Below are 23,015 nucleotides of genomic sequence, written 5' to 3' on the forward strand. Positions count from 1 at the left end.
CCTAGTGTCCTTGGCTCAAGTGTCTCAACAGATCACAGCTCGGCAGATGTTGAGACTTTTAGGGCTCATGGCTTCCACAATTCATGTGACTCCCATGGCACATCTACATATGAGATCAGCTCAATGGACCCTAGCTTCCCAGTGGTGCCAGGCCACAGGGGATCTAGAGGATGCACTTCATCTCTCCACCAAGTTTTGTAAATCCCTTCAGTGGTGGACCATTCGATCCAATCTGACCTTGGGATGTCCATTCCAAATTCCTCAGCCACAGAAAGTGCTGACGACGGATGCATCCCTTCTAGGGTGGGGAGCCCATGTAGATGTACTTTACACTCAAGGAGCTTGGTCCTTTCAGGAAAGGATCTTCAGATCCACCTCCTGGAATTACGAGTGATCTGGAACGCTCTCAAGGCTTTCAGAGATAGGCTGTCCAATCAAATCATTTTAATTCAGACAGACAATCAGGTTGCAATGTATTACACCAACAAGCAGGGGGACACCGGATCTTGCCCTCTGTGTCAGGAAGCCGTCAATATGTGGCTTTGGGCGCACCATCACAGCATGCTTCTCCAGGCCACATATCTGGCAGGCGTAAAAACAGTCTGGCCGACAGGTTGAGCAGGATCATACAACCTCACAAGTGGTCTCTGAACATGGACATTGTCCACAAGATATTCAGAGAGTGGGGCACCCCCTTGGAGGAACTTTTTGCCATTCAGATCAATCACAAAGTCCCTCAATTCTGTTCCAGACTTCAGGCCCACGATAGACTAGCGTCGGATGCCTTTCTCCTTCATTGGGGGACAGGCCTTCTGTATGCGTATCCTCCCATACCTCTAGTAAATTTGTTAAATTGTACAGCGCTGCGTAACCCTAGTAGCGCTCTAGAAATGTTAAGTAGTAGTAGTAGGGAAGACTTTGCTGAAACTCAAGCAGGACCATGGAACCATGATTCTGATTGCACCTTTTTAGCCCCGTCAGATATGGTTCCCTCTTCTAGAGTTGTCCTCCGAAGAACCATGGAGATTGGAGTGTTTTCCGACCCTCATCACCCAGAACGAGGGGTCGCTGCTACGTCCCAACCTCCAGTCTCTGGCTCTCACAGCCTGGATGTTGAGAGCTTAGAAGTTGCCTCCTTGGGTCTTTCAGAGGGTGTCTCCCGAGTATTGCTTGCTTCCAGGAAAGATTCCACCAAAAAGTGTTACTCTTTCAAATGGAGGAGGTTTGCCATCTGGTGTGACAGCAGGGCCCTAGATCCCTTTTCTTGTCCTTCACGGACCCTGCTTGAATACCTTCTGCACTTATCAGAGTCTGGTATCAAAATCAACTCCGTAAGGGTTCACCTTAGTGCAATTAGTGCTCATCATCAACGTGTAGAAGGTCAGCCTATCTCTGGACAGCCTTTAGTAGTTCGTTTCATGAGAGGTTTGCTTTTGTCAAAGCCCCCAGTCAAACCTCCACCAGTGTCATGGGATCTCAATGTCGTTCTCACCCATCTGATGAAAGCTCCCTTTGAGCCACTGAATTCCTGGCATCTGAAGTACTTGACCTGGAAGGTCATTTTCTTGGTGGCTGTTACTTCAGCTCGTCGAGTCAGTGAGCTCCAAGCCCTGGTAGTGCATGCACCTTATATCAAATTTCATCACAACAGAGTAGTCCTCTGCACTCACTCTAAGTTCTCGTCGAAGGTGGTGTCTGAGTTCCATCTGAACCAGTCTATTGTCTTGCCATCATTTTTTCCCCATCCTCATACCCACCCTGGTGAAGACAAGTTGCACACCTTGGACTGCAAGAGAGCATTGGCCTTTTACATGGAGCAGACAAAGCCCTTTAGACAGTCCGCCCAGTTGTTTGTTTCTTTTGATCCCAATAGGAGGGGAGTCACCATCGGAAAACACACAATCTGCAATTGGCTACCAGATTGCATTTCCTTCACTTATGCCCAAGCTGGGCTGACTCTGGAGGGCCATGTCATGGCTCACAATGTCAGAGCCATGGCTGCGTCAGTGGCTCACTTGAAGTCAGCTTCTATTGCAGAGATTTGCAAGGCTGCAACGTGGTCATCTGTCTACACATTCACATTTCACTACTGCCTTCAGCAGGATGCCCGACACGACAGCCGGTTTGGGCAGTTGGTGCTGCAGAATCTGTTCGGGGTTTAGAATCCAACTCCACCCTCCTAGGCCCATTTCTGTTCGGTTCCAGGCTGCACTCAGTTGTGTTTCTTTTTAGGTCAATCTATGTTATGTTCTCGGCGTTGCGAGGCCCAATTGACCAATGTTCATTGTTTTGAGTGAGCCTGGGGGCTAGGGATACCCCATCAGTGAGAATATTCAGCCTGCTTATCCTCAGAGAAAATGAAGATACATACCTGTACCTTGTATTCTCCGAGGACAGCAGGCTGAATATTCTCACAAACCCTCCCTCCTCCCCTTTGAGAATCAAGTCAAGTGAACTTTAGAGTGATCTTCTAGTTTTAAATTCTCACCTGAAGATAGTACAAGCTTTTTACATGGAATATTTTCAAAGTCACCAAACCAAAGAATTTTTGCTTTCTGCATGTTCAGTTTTTAAAAATGTTCAGTTGTCCACCTATCTATACGTGCAATGTGATGTTTTAGAGAGGTAAGAGTATCTTCAAATTTCTGTGAAACTGGACTCAACAAAAAAATATCATCCGCATAAGATAAAACTGTAATACCTAGTTCTCAAAAACAAAATACCCAAACGTTTAAACAAATGTAGATATACAGTGGAGTAAATTATCGGGGGGGGGGGGGGGGTGCAGATGTGGAAATGTGACAGAGCCCAGTGGCATTGCGCTTATGTAACATACTTGACCATTAGATCACCTTCAGTTCCTTAACCCTTTAGTGTCCAATGTTCCTGTAATAAGCCATATGGGAAGAGATTGATGGGAAAATTGGACACTAAAGGGTTTAAGAAACAGTAGCTTAACAGTAACACAATTGTACTTCTGCTTAGTTCAGTCATCTGTAAATTATCTGTATTTAAGGGGGGGCTATATATATATATTTTTTAATTTATTTTATTTTTTACGATCCAACATTGTTAAACTAGCAAATGTTAGAAAGATATAATATTGTGTAATTGAAATGGTTTATTATTTTACATTTTCTGGTGACATTATGAGCAAGTACAATTAATGCAAAACACAGTGGTACAATAGAAAAAGAAGTGTCATGTCTATATTATTTTTGATTTGCAGGCTTTCTTGCAACTTTTGAAGAGACCAAGAATCAGGAACTAGAACGGAAGGCACAGATAGAGGCTAATATTGTTGCACTTTTGGAACACACAAGCAGGGTACATGCTGCCTACCTTTTTCTTCTTTTCCTCAGTTCAGTAAAAGTGTGCAGAGAGAATTTGTTGAGCTTTCACGTATAGCAAAGAGGTTAAATATTCCTTTTGAGGATAGAAATTAATAGCTATGCATTGTGTAATTTTTTTCATTTGATTTTTGTTCAGTTTATTTGATCATTTATTTATTGGTATTTATTAACTGCCTTTATGAAGAGATTCACACAAGGTGGGGTACAGCATTTTGTTTTTATGAACAATTAAATAATAAAAATGATTACACTTCTATTGCCACAGTGCATAAAAACATATAAAATTAATGAGCCTATTGATGTTGAGCCCACAGAAGTTGTTGTTTTTTTTAACAGTATCCAGATAGTGGCTGCAACTGAATATTCGGATAGAGCGGTGAGATGCTGGCTATATCTGGATAGGACAGCATATATGCTGAGCTATGTTACCTGGATAGTGCCAAAGCAGTCTGTAAAGATATTTAGTAGCAGTGTCTGGATAGTGCCGCTAAATATCTGTCTCAGCAACATTTATCCAGGTAACAGGCACAGATGCCTGGAAAACTGCATTTAGGGGCCCTTTTACAAAGTGGCTATAAGCCCAACACGGGCTTACCGCTTGCTAAAAGGGAAATACCGCCGGGCTCCTACCTGAAATGGGTGCACGGCAAGTGCTTCACTTGCCACACAACCATTTCTTTTTTTTTTTTTAAAACTGTCTTTTACCCGTTGCAATAAAAGGGGGCTTTGGCACATCAAAAACACACGCTGATACCAGTGCAGCCCCCCCCTTGCTGCAGCTTCGTAAAAGTGTATTACTATTCTTTATTAACAACTAGTAAAAAAGGCCCGTTTCTGACACAAATGAAACGGGCGCTAGCAAGGTTTTCCTCGGAGTGTGTGTGTTTGGGAGAGTGTATGTGAGAGTGAGTGTTTGAGAGTCAGAGTGAAAGTGTGAGTCCAATCCATGCTCCTCTGTCACCTGGCCCCTCCATTCATCCCTATCCAGCAATTCCGCTGTCTCCCTGAGGCCTGCCCTGCAATCCATATGCATCCATGGCCATCTGTCCCTTCCATTCATCCGTATCCAGCAATTCCCCTCTCCATGAGTCCTGCCCTTCCAATCCATGCTCCTTTGTCACCTGGCCCCTCCATTTTTCCCTATCCAGCATTTCCCCTCTCTGCCTGAGGCCTGCCCTGCAATCCATATCCATCCATGGCCATCTGTCCCCTCCATTCATCCCTATCCAGCAATTCTCCTCTCCCTGAGTCCTGCCCTTCCAATCCATGCTCCTCTTTCACCTGGCCCCACCATTCATCCCTATCCAGCAATTCCCCTCTCTGCCTGAGGCCTGCCCTGCAATCCATATGCATCCATGCCCATCTGTGCCCTCCATTCATCCCTATCCAGCAATTCCCCTCTCCCTGAGTCCTGCCCTTCCAATCCATGCCCATCCATGCTCGTCTGTCACCTGGCCCCTCCATTTTTCCCTATCCAGCATTTCCCCTCTCTGCCTGAGGCCTGCCCTGCAATCCATATCCATCCATGGCCATCTGTGCCCTCCATTCATCCCTATCCAGCAATTCCCCTCTCCCTGAGTCCTGCCCTTCCAATCCATGCTCCTCTTTCACCTGGCCCCTCCATTCATCCCTATCCAGCAATTCCCCTCTCTGCCTGAGGCCTGCCCTGCAATCCATATGCATCCATGCCCATCTGTGCCCTCCATTCATCTCTATTCAGCAATTCCCCTCTCCCTGAGTCCTGCCCTTCCAATCCATGCCCATCCATGCTCGTCTGTCACCTGGCCCCTCCATTCATCCCTATCCAGCAATTCCCCTCTCTGCCTGAGGCCTGCCCTGCAATCCATATCCATCCATGCCCATCTGTCCCCTCTATTCATCCCTATCCAGCAATTTCCCTCTCTCCCTGAGTCCTGCCCTCCCAATCCATGCCCATCCATGCTCGTCTGTCACCTGGCCCCTCCATTCATCCCTATCCAGCAATTCCCCTCTCTGCCTGAGGCCTGCCCTGCAATCCATATCCATCCATGCCCATCTGTCCCCTCTATTCATCCCTATCCAGCAATTTCCCTCTCTCCCTGAGTCCTGCCCTCCCAATCCATGCCCATCCATGCTCCTCTGTCCCCTGCCCCCTCCATTCATCCCTTTCCAGCAATTGCCCTCTCTCCCTGAGCCCTGCCCTCCCAATCCATGCCCATCCATGCTCCTCTGTCCCCTGCCGCCTCCATTCATCCTTTTCCAGCAAGTCCCCTGTCTCCCTTCCATGACCCCCCCCCCCTTGCATCCATGCTCCTCTCTCTCCCATGTCCCAGCCTGGGCCGCCCTCTTCTCCCCCCCCCCCCCCCCCCTTCGCATCCATGGTGTCGTTTCTCCCCTGCCCTCCCGCTCCCATTGTTTTTCTTTTGTGGCCACCCTCTTCGCTCCCCCCAACATGGTTTTAATTTTTTTTTCTTGTTTTTAAATGTACCTCCGTGGTTCCGGCAGCGAAGCGTCAGGGAAGGAGGCGGTGCTCCCGACGTCTAGGTTTCCCTTCGCTGTGTTCCGCCTTCTTTTGACGTCATCCTTGACGTCAGAAGAAGGCGGAACACAGCGAAGGGAAGGCTAGACGTTGAGAGCGCCGCCTCCTTCCCTGACGCTTCGCTGCCGAGCGTTGCGATTGGATGAGTGTCATTGCTCCGCCCTCGACGTCATCACGTTTGACGCGTGGGCGGGGCAGACACAATGCGATCTCACCCCCTTCACTTTTGGCTAACAGAGGCTTCATTCGAACGTTGGAGGTGCGTTTTATATAGAGAGATTAGTATTTTCAGTGGAAAGCAAATTCCAAAACAAGGCATCAAGGTAAGAGACTGGAATGGAATAGACTAGGAAGTAATGTAAGATAATGTTGTTTGCATTGTTTTGTTAATATGCAGAATATGAATCGCCTGAAACATATTACTTCTATTACTGCTCCTGAGCTTGAAGTTATGCAGGAAGACCTTATTTTCAAAGAGATTGAAATGCACAAGTCACAGAATACTGCCAAGAATCTTACTCCAGGTAAAAAAAAAAAATATATATATATATATATATATATATACTAGTAAAAAAGCCCCGTTTCTGATGCAAATGAAACGGGGGCTAGCAAGGTTTTCTTCAGAGTGTGCATGTGGGAGTGTGTGTCCCTGCTCTCTGCCCTCTCTCCCTCCCCCTCCCCCCTTGGAGTCCAGTCCTTCAGTAATAAGTTTCCTGCTGTTCTGTGTTACAGAGAGAGTAAGGGCATCTCTCTCCCCTCCCCCTCTGAGTCCTTCACTGTTACAGAGAGAGGGATTTCGTGCTGTGCTGTTTTCCTTCACTCATGGGGAAACCGGATATCTCTGGCGCTTCACACTTCCGGCTGGAGGCTTCATAGAACGTTGGTCTTGCATTTTATATACAGTGGTGGAAATAAGTATTTGATCCCTTGCTGATTTTGTAAGTTTGCCCACTGACAAAGACATGAGCAGCCCATAATTGAAGGGTAGGTTATTGGTAACAGTGAGAGATAGCACATCACAAATTAAATCCGGAAAATCACATTGTGGAAAGTATATGAATTTATTTGCATTCTGCAGAGGGAAATAAGTATTTAATCCCTCTGGCAAACAAGACCTAATACTTGGTGGCAAAACCCTTGTTGGCAAGCACAGCGGTCAGACGTCTTCTGTAGTTGATGATGAGGTTTGCACACATGTCAGGAGGAATTTTGGTCCACTCCTCTTTGCAGATCATCTCTAAATCATTAAGAGTTCTGGGCTGTCGCTTGGCAACTCGCAGCTTCAGCTCCCTCCATAAGTTTTCAATGGGATTAAGGTCTGGTGACTGGCTAGGCCACTCCATGACCCTAATGTGCTTCTTCCTGAGCCACTCCTTTGTTGCCTTGGCTGTATGTTTTGGGTCATTGTCGTGCTGGAAGACCCAGCCACGACCCATTTTTAAGGCCCTGGCGGAGGGAAGGAGGTTGTCACTCAGAATTGTACGGTACATGGCCCCATCCATTCTCCCATTGATGCGGTGAAGTAGTCCTGTGCCCTTAGCAGAGAAACACCCCCAAAACATAACATTTCCACCTCCATGCTTGACAGTGGGGACGGTGTTCTTTGGGTCATAGGCAGCATTTCTCTTCCTCCAAACACGGCGAGTTGAGTTCATGCCAAAGAGCTCAATTTTTGTCTCATCTGACCACAGCACCTTCTCCCAATCACTCTCGGCATCATCCAGGTGTTCACTGGCAAACTTCAGACGGGTCGTCACATGTGCCTTCCGGAGCAGGGGGACCTTGCGGGCACTGCAGGATTGCAATCCGTTATGTCGTAATGTGTTACCAATGGTTTTCGTGGTGACAGTGGTCCCAGCTGCCTTGAGATCATTGACAAGTTCCCCCCTTGTAGTTGTAGGCTGATTTCTAACCTTCCTCATGATCAAGGATACCCCACGAGGTGAGATTTTGCGTGGAGCCCCAGATCTTTGTCGATTGACAGTCATTTTGTACTTCTTCCATTTTCTTACTATGGCACCAACAGTTGTCTCCTTCTCGCCCAGCATCTTACTGATGGTTTTGTAGCCCATTCCAGCCTTGTGCAGGTGTATGATCTTGTCCCTGACATCCTTAGACAGCTCCTTGCTCTTGGCCATTTTGTAGAGGTTAGAGTCTGACTGATTCACTGAGTCTGTGGACAGGTGTCTTTCATACAGGTGACCATTGCCGACAGCTGTCTGTCATGCAGGTAACGAGTTGATTTGGAGCATCTACCTGGTCTGTAGGGGCCAGATCTCTTACTGGTTGGTGGGGGATCAAATACTTATTTCCCTCTGCAGAATGCAAATAAATTCATATACTTTCCACAATGTGATTTTCCGGATTTAATTTGTGATGTGCTATCTCTCACTGTTACCAATAACCTACCCTTCAATTATGGGCTGCTCATGTCTTTGTCAGTGGGCAAACTTACAAAATCAGCAAGGGATCAAATACTTATTTCCACCACTGTATATAGATATATATGTGTATCATATTGTTTTTGTAAATAAGCAACATTTTTAAAAGGCTGGTGCATAATCATCTAATTCTGTGAAAACAGCAATGACATCCATCCATCCCTGAACAGACATGGAGGGGCATAATCGAACAGAAACGCCTATCTCCATGGGCGTTTATCTCCGAGAACGGGTCCGTGAAGGGGCGGACCCAAGCGTATTTTCGAAAAAATTAGACGTCCATGTTTTATTCGCCAAGTTGTGAGCTGGGCGTTTTTGCTTTTCAGCGATAATGGACAATGAAATCGCCCAGCTCAAAAACGAATAAATCCAAGGCATTTGTTCGTGGGAGGGGCCAGGAGTCGTAGTGCACTGGTCCCCCTAACATGCCAGGACACCAACCAGGCACCCTAGGGGGCACTTTTACAAAAACAGAACAAAAGGTAAAAGAGCTCCCAGGTGCATAGCACCCTTCCCTTGTGTGTAGAGCCCCCCAAATCCCCCTCAAAACCCACTGCCCACAAGTCTACACCATTACTATAGCCCTAAGGAGTGAAGGGGGGCACCTACATGTGGGTACAGTGGGTTCGGGGGGGGGGTTGGACGACTAAGCATTAAGCAGCACAATTGTAACAGGTAGGGGGGGGATGGGCCTGGGTCCACCTGCCTGAAGTCCACTGCACCCCCTAACAACTGCTCCAGGGACCTGCATACTGCTGCCAGGGAGGTGGGTATGACATTTGAGGGTCAAAATAAAAAGTTGTGAAACATCATTTTTTGAGGTGGGAGGGGGTTTATGACCACTGGGGGAGTCAGGGGAGGTCATCCCCGATTCCCTCCAGTGGTCATCTGGTCATTTAGGGCACTTTTTGGGGCCTTATTCGTGAAAAAACAGGGTCCAGGAAAAGTGCCCTAAATTCTAGCTAAAAACGCATACTTTTGTCCCATTATCTGTGAAATGCGCCCATCTCTGTTCGGCAGATAACCACGCCCCAGTTCCGCCTTCGCCACACCTCTGACACGCCCCCATCAACTTTGTCCGCATCCGCGACGGAGTGCAGTTGAAAACGTCCAAAATCGGCTTTCGATTATACCGCTTTATTCGTTTTTGTGAGATAAACGCCCATCTCCCGATTTAGGTCGGAACTTGGGCGTTTTTCTCGTTCGATTATAAGCACAATAGTAACATAGTAGATGACGGCAGAAAAAGACCTGCACGGTCCATCCAGTCTGCCCAACAAGATAAACTCATATGTGCTACTTTTTGTGTATACCCTACATTGATTTGTACCTGTCCTCTTCAGGGCACAGACTGTATAAGTCTGCCCAGCACTATCCCCACCTCCCAACCACCAGCCCCGCCTCCCACCACCGGCTCTGGCACCCAATCTCAATCATTCAGGCATCTCAGGAAAGCACAAGTTTTTCATTGATTATACAGATTAGGTTCTTCACTGCAGAGGCTCCATAGTTCCCATTAATTTAATTTTGTCCACTAAGATCACTGGACATATCTTTGTGTCACTTTGCTACAGAACTTCCAAAAATTGTTTTTATTATTCTTTCTTTTACATTTTTAGCACTGCCTAAGTTTTATTTTTTTCTTCAGCATTCCTGTATTCTGACCTATGGCTTTTTTGGCACTAGCATTGCCAATAAGCTGGTTGGATAATTTATTTTTCTCTATTCAGTCCATCTCATGTTGTATCTAGTGGAAAATTCCTTCATTTGATTTCACGTCATTGATTTTCCTTTCCATGAGAACTTGAACAGCAGTTTCAGGTTCTGTCCTAAGTCCAAACAGAAGATGTCTATTACTGACCATCACCAGTTTGCTACCAATACAGTAGAGTCTCGCTTATCTGACCTTCGCTTATCCAGCAAGCCTCCGCTGATGTCACAGCGTCGTCATTTAGATGTACACAGCTTTCTGTTTCCTGGCGTTGTGTTGAGTTGAAAGGCAGTACTTTTCACCCGTGACCCTGCCTTCTCTGCAAATCCAGCACTGTTTGGTAAGATTCTTGGGGACATTTACTCGTATTATTGTTTCTTATTTTACATTTACAGCACTTTTCTTATTCTTAGATCATTTTTTACTTTTCACCTTTGACCTTGCTTTCTCTGCAGTGGCAAGTCAAAAGAAAAAAATTAGGCTGCAGTTGCGCCTCTAATTATACATTAAACAGTAGAAAAACTATGAAAATTGAATATGAGAAGGTGACCGAAGCTTTGTTCCTATGGTTCACGTGGAGGGACATAATCGAAAGGGACGCCAAAGTTTTGTTGAGGACGTCCTTGCAAAACGTCCTGATGGAGGGGCGGGAATCCCATTATCGAAACAAGATGGTCGTCCATCTTTCGTTTCGATAATACGGTCGGGGACGCCCAAATCTTGAAATTTTGGTCATCCTTAGAGATGGTCATCCCTAGACTTGGTCGTTTCTGATTTTCGGCGATAATGGAAACCAAGGATGCCCATCTCAGAAACGACCAAATGCAAGCCCTTTGGTCATGGGAGGAGCCAACATTTGTACTGCACTGGTCCCCCTGACATGCCAGGACACCAACCGGGCACCCTAGGGGGCACTGCAGTGGACTTCATAAAATGCTCCCAGGAACAGCTCCTTTACCTTGTCTGCTGAGTCCCCCAACCCCCCCTGAAGTGCACTGCACCCACTTAAACTTCTCCAGGTACCTGCATACTGCTGTGATGGACCTGAGTATGAGATCTGAGGCTGGCATAGAGGCTGGGAATCAATATTTTGAAAGATGTTTTTTGAGGGTTGGAGGGGGTTAGTGACCACTGGGGGAGTAACGGGAGGTCATCCCCTATTCTCTCTGGTGGTCGTCTTTAACAGGGGCAGTGCACCTAGAATAAGAGAGTAAGCATATGCCTATTTCAAACCTATTCTATAAAGATAAGTGGATGCCTAATTTTCTTTATAGCATATTAGTGCAAGTGGCAGAAAACAAAAACAACCGTACATTTAAGGTGTGATCATGTATACCAGTTCTATGTTGGTGTAAATGCTTGTGCCTAGATGTTAGGCAGGATGCACTTGGAATATTATAATTTACATGCACTCAAACTCCAACCATGTGTACACTCACAAGCAAAGTGCACACCATCAAATCATGGTGCTTATTTTTCCACTAGTTGATATAAGAGGTTATTTATGTGCATAAATAACTAGAATATTGCCATTTATGCTGTTCCTGCCACCTATATCTAGGTGACAAATCTCATTAGCTGTGGTGCCTGCCCAACCACCCAACCTCTGTATTTGCAGTACAGAGAAGAGATTTGTTCAATGCAGGGAAAAAGAGACTGGAGCAGTGAATATATGGCAAAAACTGCCATTTTTGATCACCATTTTTTGAGGGGCCTATTTAACTAGTATTTTAAATACGTTTAATTCATATTCACTGTTTCTTATGCTGAGTCTTGTTAAGCTTTCATTTGTGTTTAAAATTATTTTAAATTATTTAAGCAAATCTTTATTGATCAGGATCTGGAAATTTGCATCTTTTACTAGATATAACAGTATTTGGTTCTGAGAATTCCTATTGTCAGCATTAAAAAAGTTGAAATTAGAGATCATATATGAATTTCAGAATTTTTAATCCCTTATTTACATTTAAATCTTTTTTATTGAATAACAAGTCATTGAACAACACAACCTGTAAATAACACAATATGTCAGCGTATAAGTGACAATCCAGCTTATTTTCGAAGGAGATTGCCGGCCATCTTCCGACACAAATCGGTAGATGGCTGGCGATCACTTGAATCTGGCCAAATCGGTATAATCGAAAGCCGATTTTGGCCGGTGCCAACTGCTTTCCGTCGTGGAGCCGGCCAAACTTCAAGGGGGCGTTTCGGTAGGGTAGCGAAGGCGGGAAGGGGGGCGTGCTTTGAGATGGCCGGCTTCGCCCGATAATGGAAAAAAGAAAGACGGCCTTGACGAGCATTTCGCCGGCTTCACTTGGTCCCTTTTTTTTCAGGACCAGGCTTCAAAAAGGTGCCCCAACTGACCAAATGACCACCGGAGGGAATCGGGGATGACCTCCCCTTACTCCCACAGTGGTCACCAACCCCCTCCCACCCAAAAAAAAATAATTTTGCCAGCCTCTATGCCAGCCTCAAATGTCATACCCAGCTCCCTGACAGCAGTATGCAGGTCCCTGGAGCAGTATTTAGTGGGTGCAGTGCACTTCAGGCAGGTGGACCCAGGCCCCCCCCCCCCCCCCACCTCTTACACTTGTGGTGGTAAATGTTAAGCCTTCCAAAACCCACTGTACCCACATGTAGGTGCCCCCCTTCACCCCTAAGGGCTATGGTAATGGTATACAATTGTGGGGAGTGGGTGTTGGGGGGGATTTGGGGGGCTCAGCACCCAAGGTAAGGGAGGTATGCATCTGGGAGCAATTTTTGAAGTTCACTGCAATGCCCCCTAGGGTGCCCGGTTGGTGTCCTGGCATGTGAGGGGGACCAGTGCACTACAAATGCTGGCTCCTTCCACGACCAAATGCCTTGGATTTGGCCAGGTTTGAAATCGCCAGCGAAAACCGATGCTGGCCATCTCAAACCTGGCCATCTCTGACATTTGGCCGGCTTGAAACGTATTATCGAAACGAAAGATGGCCGGCCATCTTTTTCGATAATACGGTTCAGGACTGCTCTTTCCGGCGCCGGCCAAATAGATGGCCAGCGCCGTTCGATTATGCCCCTCCACGTGCCAGATGCTTTTGGTTCTGATATCCATTTGACCTATTAGCAGCCAAGACAATAAACCAACTATGACTTGAACATGTGTTTGGTCCCAACAACAAATTGCTGCAAAAATCCCCATCAAATTCCTCGCCCTTTTCCTCAGAAATCCCCCTCCCCTTTCTCCCCCAAGAACCCCCCCTCCCCTGTACACATTCAGCTGCAGATTAATTTGTACAAACCAGTGATTTTTGGAATCGTTGCCCAATCTGCGACTCAGAATTAAAAATACCTTGCCTCTCTGTCCTTAGAGCAAACAATAGCAGGGATCGCAATGATTGTAGGGTAGGCTCTGCAGGTACCACCCAATAATGTAAAATACTCTTTAAACCATACATAAAAGATTTTTTCAAAAACTGCGTAAAACTTCTGGGTTCAGGTGCTATATATTGGAATTGTCCAAATAATACAAATGAGTTCATTATAACTGAACAACCCCAATCCAATAAGTATCTATAGCAGTTAAAATTGTGGTCCAAAAAGTGGAAAGTTTAGGACAAAACCAAAACATATGCCCTAAAGTTGCTCCATTGAAACCACATTTAAGACAAATATCTTGTAAAGAAATGTGAGCTTTATACGCCCTGTGGGGGAAATATGCAGACGTAAAGCAAATTTATATAGCATCTGCCTCAACACCATAGACTCCTGCTTGTGTATACGTAGTATAAAATCCTTTAGATGATCAGCAGACAAGTAACAAGAAAGATCCTTGGACCATTTTCTAGCTAACAATGCATAGTCCAAGTCTGCAGTAGTGTCTTTTAAATAGCAATGATGGTAAGCTAGTGGTACCGATTGCTGCGACCCCAGTGTGAAGGCGTCTGTTAATGTCTCCTGCACATCCTCAGTCTAATCAGTCCATGGCAGGGAAGCAATATAGTGCTTGAGCTGTAAATAGCCAAAATAGTGAGAAGGGGCCAAGCCGAACTCTGTATGCAAAGTATCAAAGGACTTTATTGCTCCTTCTTCTGTTACAACCTGTAACAAGTACTGCAGTCCTCTTCTAGCCCACATGGAAAAAAAATACTAGAACCCAAACCTGGAGAAAAAGCTGGGTTATTGCAGATAGACAAGTAAGGTGTTACATACACTGAAAAATGGTGTCTGTGACACACCCACCTCCAAACCTTCCTAGCAGGCTGCAACAGAGGCCATCTCATAAAGGTGCCACCAGGGAGCAGAGTAAATGTATATAAAGTCTGGCTAAAATATACACTTGGAAGTAAGTTAGCGTCAGTGGGAGTAACCGAAAACCACTCAGTGCCCCGATACCAATCATTAATGTACCTCATCCCACATGCTACCTTCAGATAGCGCAAGTTGAGCAACCCCATGCCACCATGAGCTTTTGGTGTTTGAATTAATGTCATGGGTAACCATGGTCTCTTCCCAAACCAGAGATACTCCTGCAGATGTCTCTGCAAGTGCCTCTCCTCATGAGTACGAAATAAAAGCGGTAACATCTGAAAAGTATACAGCCAGCAGGGAGTAAGAATCATATTAAACAGGTGTATTCTACCTCATAAGGAGAGTGGGCAAGACTTCCAAAGATGTAAACAGATCTTAGCCGCTTCTAATAATAAAACAATAAAAATATTGGAACTAATAATGGTAAAGCATTAATTTTATATAAATCATATCCTCAGGCAACCAGATCTCCAAATAATGTAGTTTAGTGCTTGCCCATATTAATGGAAAGGGGTCTACCCACTCCTGTTTCACTTTAAAGGGGAGAGGCAGGACTTGAGATTTAGCATAATTGAGAGTAAATCCTGCAAAACTTCCAAAATGAGCAATTAGAGCAAGTAATGGAGGTAGTGTCAATTGAGAAGTTAGGAACACCATGATGTCATCAGCATATGCCAGAGCCTTAATAGGCCAACCCAATAAATCTAACCCTGTTATCTGCAGGTTTGCATTAAGCACCTGAAGAAAAGCTCCAAAGCCAGCACAAACAGAAGCGGAGAGAGAGGGCATCCATGCCTCATTCCTTGGTGTATAGGCATCAGAGGAGTACGGTCTCCACTTATAAGCAGTTGTGCTTGGGGTAGTTTACATAGGGTTTGAATTGCACTATAGAACCATCCCCAGATGCTCACCCTAGTGAAAACCTGAAAGAGATGCTGCCAGTGAATCTGAGTGAATGCTTTAGCGGCATCCAGGCTGACCAACAATACTGGAATATTGTTAGTGGGCAATGTGACATAGCCAGTAGTAATCGGCAAACATGTACAACTGATAGGGGTGATATGATACAGACATTCAAATATTTGAACGGTATTAATCCGCAAACGAACCTTTTCCATAGATGAGAAGGCGGTAGAACTAGAGGACATGAAATGAGATTGAAGGGGGGCAGACTCAAGAAAAATGTCAGGAAGTATTTTTTCACGGAGATTGGTGGATACTTGGAATGCCCTCCCGCGGGAGGTGGTGGAGATGAAAACGGTAACGGAATTCAAACATGCGTGGGATAAACATAAAGGAATCCTGTTCAGAAGGAATGGATCCTCAAAAGCTTAGCGGAGATTGGGTGGCAGAGCCGGTGGTTGGGAGGTGGGGCTGGTGCTGGGCAGACTTCTACGGTCTGTGCCCTGAAAATGGCAGATACAAATCAAGGTAAGGTGTACACAAAGAGTAGCACGTATGAGTTTATCTTGTTGGGCAGACTGGATAGACCATGCAGGTCTTTTTCTGCCGTCATCTACTATGTTACTATGTCTGACTACCTTGTACAAAGCCTACCTGTCAATGATTGTAACAGTGGTGCCAGTCGTGCTGCCAGTATTTTTGCTAATAATTTCACTTCTACATTAAGGAGTGAAATTGGCTTGTAGGACTCTGCTTCATTGCAGGGTTTCCCAGGCTTTGCTAATAAGCTATTGAGGGCCACGTTCTCATATCTAGGAAAAGTGTCCAAGGCTATAACTGACGTATAATATGAAAGTAAAGGGCCCACCAGGTGCAATTGAAGCATCTTGTAGAATTCCCTGCTAAAACCATCAGTGCCAGGTGCTGAACATGATTTCAATTTTTTAATTGCTAATTGGAGTTTTTTTTTTGTTACATTTGTACCCCGCGCTTTCCCACTCATGGCAGGCTCAATGCGGTTTACATGGGGCAATGGAGGGTTAAGTGACTTGCCCAGAGTCACAAGGAGCTGCCTGTGCCTGAAGTGGGAATCGAACTCAGTTCCTCAGTTCCCCAGGACCAAAGTCCACCACCCTAACCACTAGGCCACTCCTCCATGCATTTAACAAGTGACTGTCTTCCTCCGATAAACGGGGCATAACTGCTGTATCAAAGAAATGTGAAATTATTGAGGTGTCCACATCTGGTGGTGCCGAATATAAGTTCTGAAAATGCTCTTGAAACAGGCAAGAAATATTCTCTTGAACATTAACTATCCGCCCTGAGGTGTCTGTTAGAGAAGTAATTGTCCTATTGCTCCCTACCCCCAATCCTGCAAATACCTAGAACATGACAAATATAAACATGATGTACAGTGGGGGAAATAAGTATTTGATCCCTTGCTGATTTTGTAAGTTTGCCCACTGACAAAGACATGAGCAGCCCATAATTGAAGGGTAGGTTATTGGTAACAGTGAGAGATAGCACATCACAAATTAAATCCGGAAAATCACATTGTGGAAAGTATATGAATTTATTTGCATTCTGCAGAGGGAAATAAGTATTTAATCCCTCTGGCAAACAAGACCTAATACTTGGTGGCAAAACCCTTGTTGGCAAGCACAGCGGTCAGACGTCTTCTGTAGTTGATGATGAGGTTTGCACACATGTCAGGAGGAATTTTGGTCCACTCCTCTTTGCAGATCATCTCTAAATCATTAAGAGTTCTGGGCTGTCGCTTGGCAACTCGCAGCTTCAGCTCCCTCCATAAGTTTTCAATGGGATTAAGGTCTGGTGACTGGCTAGGCCACTCCATGACCCTAATGTGCTTCTTCCTGAGCCACTCCTTTGTTGCCTTGGCTGTATGTTTTGGGTCATTGTCGTGCTGGAAGACCCAGCCACGACCCATTTTTAAGGCCCTGGCGGAGGGAAGGAGGTTGTCACTCAGAATTGTACGGTACATGGCCCCATCCATTCTCCCATTGATGCGGTGAAGTAGTCCTGTGCCCTTAGCAGAGAAACACCCCCAAAACATAACATTTCCACCTCCATGCTTGACAGTGGGGACGGTGTTCTTTGGGTCATAGGCAGCATTTCTCTTCCTCCAAACACGGCGAGTTGAGTTCATGCCAAAGAGCTCAATTTTTGTCTCATCTGACCACAGCACCTTCTCCCAATCACTCTCGGCATCATCCAGGTGTTCACTGGCAAACTTCAGACGGGCCGTCACATGTGCCTTCCGGAGCAGGGGGACCTTGCGGGCACTGCAGGATTGCAATCCGTTATGTCGTAATGTGTTACCAATGGTTTTCGTGGTGACAGTGGTCCCAGCTGCCTTGAGATCATTGACAAGTTCCCCCCTTGTAGTTGTAGGCTGATTTCTAACCTTCCTCATGATCAAGGATACCCCACGAGGTGAGATTTTGCGTGGAGCCCCAGATCTTTGTCGATTGACAGTCATTTTGTACTTCTTCCATTTTCTTCCTATGGCACCAACAGTTGTCTCCTTCTCGCCCAGCGTCTTACTGATGGTTTTGTAGCCCATTCCAGCCTTGTGCAGGTGTATGATCTTGTCCCTGACATCCTTAGACAGCTCCTTGCTCTTGGCCATTTTGTAGAGGTTAGAGTCTGACTGATTCACTGAGTCTGTGGACAGGTGTCTTTCATACAGGTGACCATTGCCGACAGCTGTCTGTCATGCAGGTAACGAGTTGATTTGGAGCATCTACCTGGTCTGTAGGGGCCAGATCTCTTACTGGTTGGTGGGGGATCAAATACTTATTTCCCTCTGCAGAATGCAAATAAATTCATATACTTTCCACAATGTGATTTTCCGGATTTAATTTGTGATGTGCTATCTCTCACTGTTACCAATAACCTACCCTTCAATTATGGGCTGCTCATGTCTTTGTCAGTGGGGAAACTTACAAAATCAGCAAGGGATCAAATACTTATTTCCCCCACTGTATTAATGCAGTCAAACTCTTTAGGACAGATTAAACATTTGTTCGCTAAATAAAGACAAAATTACAAGTAGAGCAAAACAGCTTATATGCAATGAAATTTCATCATGTCTCTGCTGCTTGAGATGTGTCTTGTTGCTCCAGATACACTTTTGCAGCCTCAGGAGAATCATATGTATTCCACCGGCCATTAATGCAGACCTTTAAGATAGCCAGGTACAACAGCATAAACCGGCGTCCTGCTTCATGCAATGCAGTGCAAATAGGTGTGAATTTTTTGCAGCGATCCTGTAGAGCCACAAAGTAATCCTGGTATATTTGAATAGGTATACCATCATATAACAACAAATTCCTCTATTGACGGTATCCCCTGAGTATTTCTAATTTGTGTAAATAGTGGTGAACTTTAATTATCACCAGTTGATGTCGTCATTGATTATCCAGGACTCGGCATAGATGGTGAACTCTTTCAATGCTAAATGGTCTCGCACTGTCTGTAAGGGCAATTTCTTTAGTGAGCCATGTATCCAACACAGTCTGTAGAGAACGGTCTGAGACGTATTTGGGAAATCCAATTAACCGCAGATTACTCAGTCTGCTGCAGTTTTCGAGATCATCTAATTGTGCCACGTGGCCCTGCAGCTGCTGTTTTAGAGCCGCCACCTCTGTCTGCACATGCTCCGCAGAATCTTCAAAGATGGATACTCTGGTTTAAAGCTCTCCCAAGGGGGCAATAGTATCCGTCATAAAGGATTCCAGTTGTTTTATTGCCAGGATATGTGCCCAATTTGGGGCTCCAGAGCATACTCCTCTGCTGCTGTAAGTTGTAGCTGTATATCAGTGAACACCAGAGCAGCTGAGGAGACCAGCACTGCCATCTTAGAATCGCTGGGCTGCGACAAGTCTTTTTCTTTCTTTATCCCTTTAGGGGGCATAACACTATTAGTAACAAATGTGTTCATAAGGTTCTGCAAGTAATCGGAGCTTATCTCAGCATTCAAGGTGATAATGCAAACTGCTTTAGAGGGTGACAGGAGCGCAGGACCCCCAGAGAGACAGAGAACATGTTCTCTTCCCTCAGTGCATCACTTATAGGCTTATTTTCGAAAGAGAAGGGCGCCTATCTTCTGACACAAATCGGGAGATTTGTCCTCTCAGGGTCGCCCAAATCGGCATAATCTGAAGCCGATTTTGGGCGTCCTCAACTGCTTCCCATTGCGGGGACGTCCAAAGTTCATGGGGGCATGTCGGTACCATAGCGAAGGCGGGACTGGGGCGTGATTAAGAGATGGGCGTCCTCGGCCGATAATGGAAAAAAGAAGGGCGTCCCTGACGAGCACTTGGCCGACTTTACTTGGTCCCTTTTTTCTTGCAACCAAGCCGAGAAAAGGTACCCAAACTGACCAGATGACCACCGGAGGGTATCGGGGATGACCTCCCCTTACTCCCCCAGTTGTCACCAACCCCCTCCCACCATTAAAATTTTTTTTTTTTTTTTTTTTGCCAGCCTCAAATGTCATACCCAGCTCCATGGCAGCAGTATGCAGGTCCCTGGAGCAGTATTTAGTGGGTGCAGTGCACTTCAGGTGGACCCATGCCCATCCCCCCCCCTAACTGTTACACTTGTGGTGGTAAACGTGAGCCCTCCAAAACCCACTGTACCCACATGTAGGTGCTCCCCTTCAACCCTTAGGGCTATGGTAGTGGTGTACAATTGTGGGGAGTTGATTTTGGGTGGTTTGGGGGGGGCTCAGCACCCAAAGTAAGGAAGCTATGCACCTGGGAGCAATTTGTGAAGTCCACTGCAGTGCCCCCTAAGGTGCCCGGTTGGTGTTCTGGCATGTCAGGGGGGCCAGTGCACTACGAATTCTGGCTCCTCCCACGACCAAATGGCTTGGATTTGGTCATTTTTGAGATCACTGAAAACCGGGGATGACCATCTCTAAGGTCGACCATCTCAACATTTAGGTCGACCATCTCTGAGGTCGACCTAAATGTTGAGATTTGGGCGTCCCCAACCGTATTATCGAAACGAAAGATGGGCGCCCATCTTGTTTCGATAATACAGGTTTCCCCGCCCCTTCGCGGGGCCATCCTGCGAGGACGCCCTCATGAAAACTTGGGCACCCCATTCGATTATGCCCCTCCACGTCTCCTAATCCCTTATTTATAATATGAAACTTTATGCTTCTGATAATTGGCAGAATAAACTAAGTGCATGGAGTATTTCAAAAACATTATGGCCTAGATTTTTTAAATTAATATGATGGATTGTGTAATTTATTATTTAGAGTAATTTCCAGAAATTAAGTTGGTTAAATGATGCATCTACTCAGCAGACTTTCTGAATATATTACAGTCACTAAGATAAAACAACAGAACCCTGGAAGAAAGGAAACTCCAGAGAGTAAACAAATGTGTTGTTGCCATGCTGTCCCAGAAACTTTCTCTAGGTCAAAGGCATTTAGTCTCAGACTGCACTGCTGTGTACACACTGCTCCTGTGGCTTCATGGCATATCTGAAGGAACTAGGCTGCATCCTCTTCCTGTCTCTTCCCTTGGAGAAAGCATTTTCCCCTTAATTCTTTATCTTCCTTTATCTAAATCTCTTTAAACTACCTTCCGTTAGCAGTTTTCCCTTTTTTTTTCCTGCCGGAAAAGTGCTTTAAAGGAAACCTTAATTAACCTACTGCCCCATCATGTTCACAGTACTAGAGGATATCTTACTGTAAGCTCATTGAGAAACCCAACATTGATAATTTTGTTACATTCTGAGATGGGTCAAGACATGTTATATTTTCTATAAGTGACCACAGAAAACAATTTGCTTCCTGCATTAAGGGCTCATGTATTAACAGAACACACTATCGTGACAACTCTGTAAGTTGGCATCTAAAGTTAGGTGCTAGTAGCACATGTAAGTTACAGAATACTAGCACTTAAACACATGATAGGTGCCACTAATTTGCATTTATGAGTCTAAGTGCTCGGCACTGTTCTATAACTCATGTGCACAAGTTGCTTAGCGTTCAGCTGCAAGGGGCGTATACATGGGTGGGCTACGGGCATGTTAGCAAGCAATGCACAAAACTTATTGAATACTATAGCTGTGTGTGTCACATGACGCACTTCTTGCACTAACTTACACCTATCACAGGTCTGTCATAAATGGGCGTGCCTAAACTTGGGTGCACCAGAGCGGCTTTATGCTAGTCGTTTAATTAGTATAGGTGTGCACAGAAACCATTATAGACATGGCACTAAGTGCACTCCATTATGGCACCTAAATTGAGGCACCAAGTTATAGAATTGCTTCGTGTTTGCCTTAGGGCTCATTTTATTACTTGACCCCAAAGTACATTAAGATCTAAAGAAGCTATAGATATACAAAAATACTTCAGATTTTTGGGGTTTCAATTACTGGTGCATTTTATTAAGTGTTTTGAATTTCCTCCTGTCTTATTTTAATGTTTGAGGTACATATGACATTTGGATAGTGTGAAGACAGTGTTCGTAATGCCCACAGCTTTTTAAGGACAATCAGAGCTCCTCACTGTTTCTGTTACATATATATTCTGTTGCTTTTCTTATAGATAACTGAGTAAAGAGAATCTATTCCAGAAACTGTATATACAGTCCCAAAGTATTAAATATTTAATTTGATAAGAGAGGATTGAAATTGCACAGTAGACCGAAGTTCACTAACTTAAATGAACATAGTAGATGACGGCAGAAAAAGACCTGCACGGTCCATCCAGTCTGCCCAACAAGATAACTCATATGTGCTACTTTTTGTGTATACCTTACCTTGATTTGTATCTGTCTTTTTCAGGGCACAGACCGTATAAGTCTGCCCAGCACCAGCCCCGCCTCCCAACCCACCAGTCCCGCCTCCCAGCATCGGCTCTGCCATCCAATCTCTGCTAAGCTCCTGAGGATCCCTTCCTTCTGAACAGGATTCCTTTATGTTTATCCCACGCATGTTTGAATTCCGTTACCGTTTTCATTTTCACCACCTCCCGCGGGAGGGCATTCCAAGCATCCACCACTCTGCGAAAAAATACTTCCTGACATTTTTCTTGAGTCTGCCCCCCTTCAATCTCATTTCATGTCCTCTAGTTCTACCGGCTTCCCATCTCCGGAAAAGGTTTGTTTGCGGATTAATACCTTTCAAATATTTGAACGTCTGTATCATATCACCCCTGTTTCTCCTTTCCTCCAGGGTATACATGTTCAGGTCAGCAAGTCTCTCCTCATACGTCTTTGTAATGCAAATCCCATACCATTCTCATAGCTTTTCTTTGCACCGTTTCAATTCTTTTTACATCCTTAGCAAGATACGGCCTCCAAAACTGAACACAATACTCCAGGTGGGGCCTCACCAACGACTTATGAAGTAGGTTTGTTTGCAAGTGCAAACTTGTTTAATTGATATTAGATTCCAAAGTGCTTTATTTACCATTTGTAGTTTGATATGTATTGTAGGGTATTTAGGCGGTAATTCTATAAAGAAGGTGCTAATATTTCTCCGAGGACAAGCAGGCTGCTTGTTCTCACTGATGGGTTGACGTCCTCGGCAGCCCCCTCCATCGGAAAGTTTACTAGCAAAGGCCTTTGCTAGTCCTCGCGCGCCCATGCGCACCGCGCATGCGCGGCCGTCTTCCCGCCCGAAACCGGCTCGAGCCGGCCAGTCTTCTTTCGTCCGCGCTCGGTATGGTCGTGTTACGCCGTTCGTGCCCCAGAGAGTCGACCTCGCGCGTCCGTTTCGACGTGTTTTTCACTCTTTTTTCATCAAAA

General features: G+C 45.4%; 1 protein-coding gene across 1 annotated transcript in view; it reads left to right on the top strand.

Moving 5' to 3' along the window:
- IFT74 (intraflagellar transport 74) overlaps window positions 1-23,015 on the top strand; it is a 291,121-nt gene that overhangs the window by 222,117 nt on the left and 45,989 nt on the right. Inside the window, exons 15-16 of the mRNA XM_030194172.1 lie at window positions 3,230-3,327; window positions 6,269-6,395. Coding sequence (XP_030050032.1) covers window positions 3,230-3,327; window positions 6,269-6,395 — 225 coding nt within the window. The remainder of the gene's footprint in view (window positions 1-3,229; window positions 3,328-6,268; window positions 6,396-23,015) is intronic.

This window comes from Microcaecilia unicolor, chromosome 2, assembly GCF_901765095.1.
Source record: "Microcaecilia unicolor chromosome 2, aMicUni1.1, whole genome shotgun sequence".
NCBI lineage: Eukaryota > Metazoa > Chordata > Amphibia > Gymnophiona > Siphonopidae > Microcaecilia > Microcaecilia unicolor.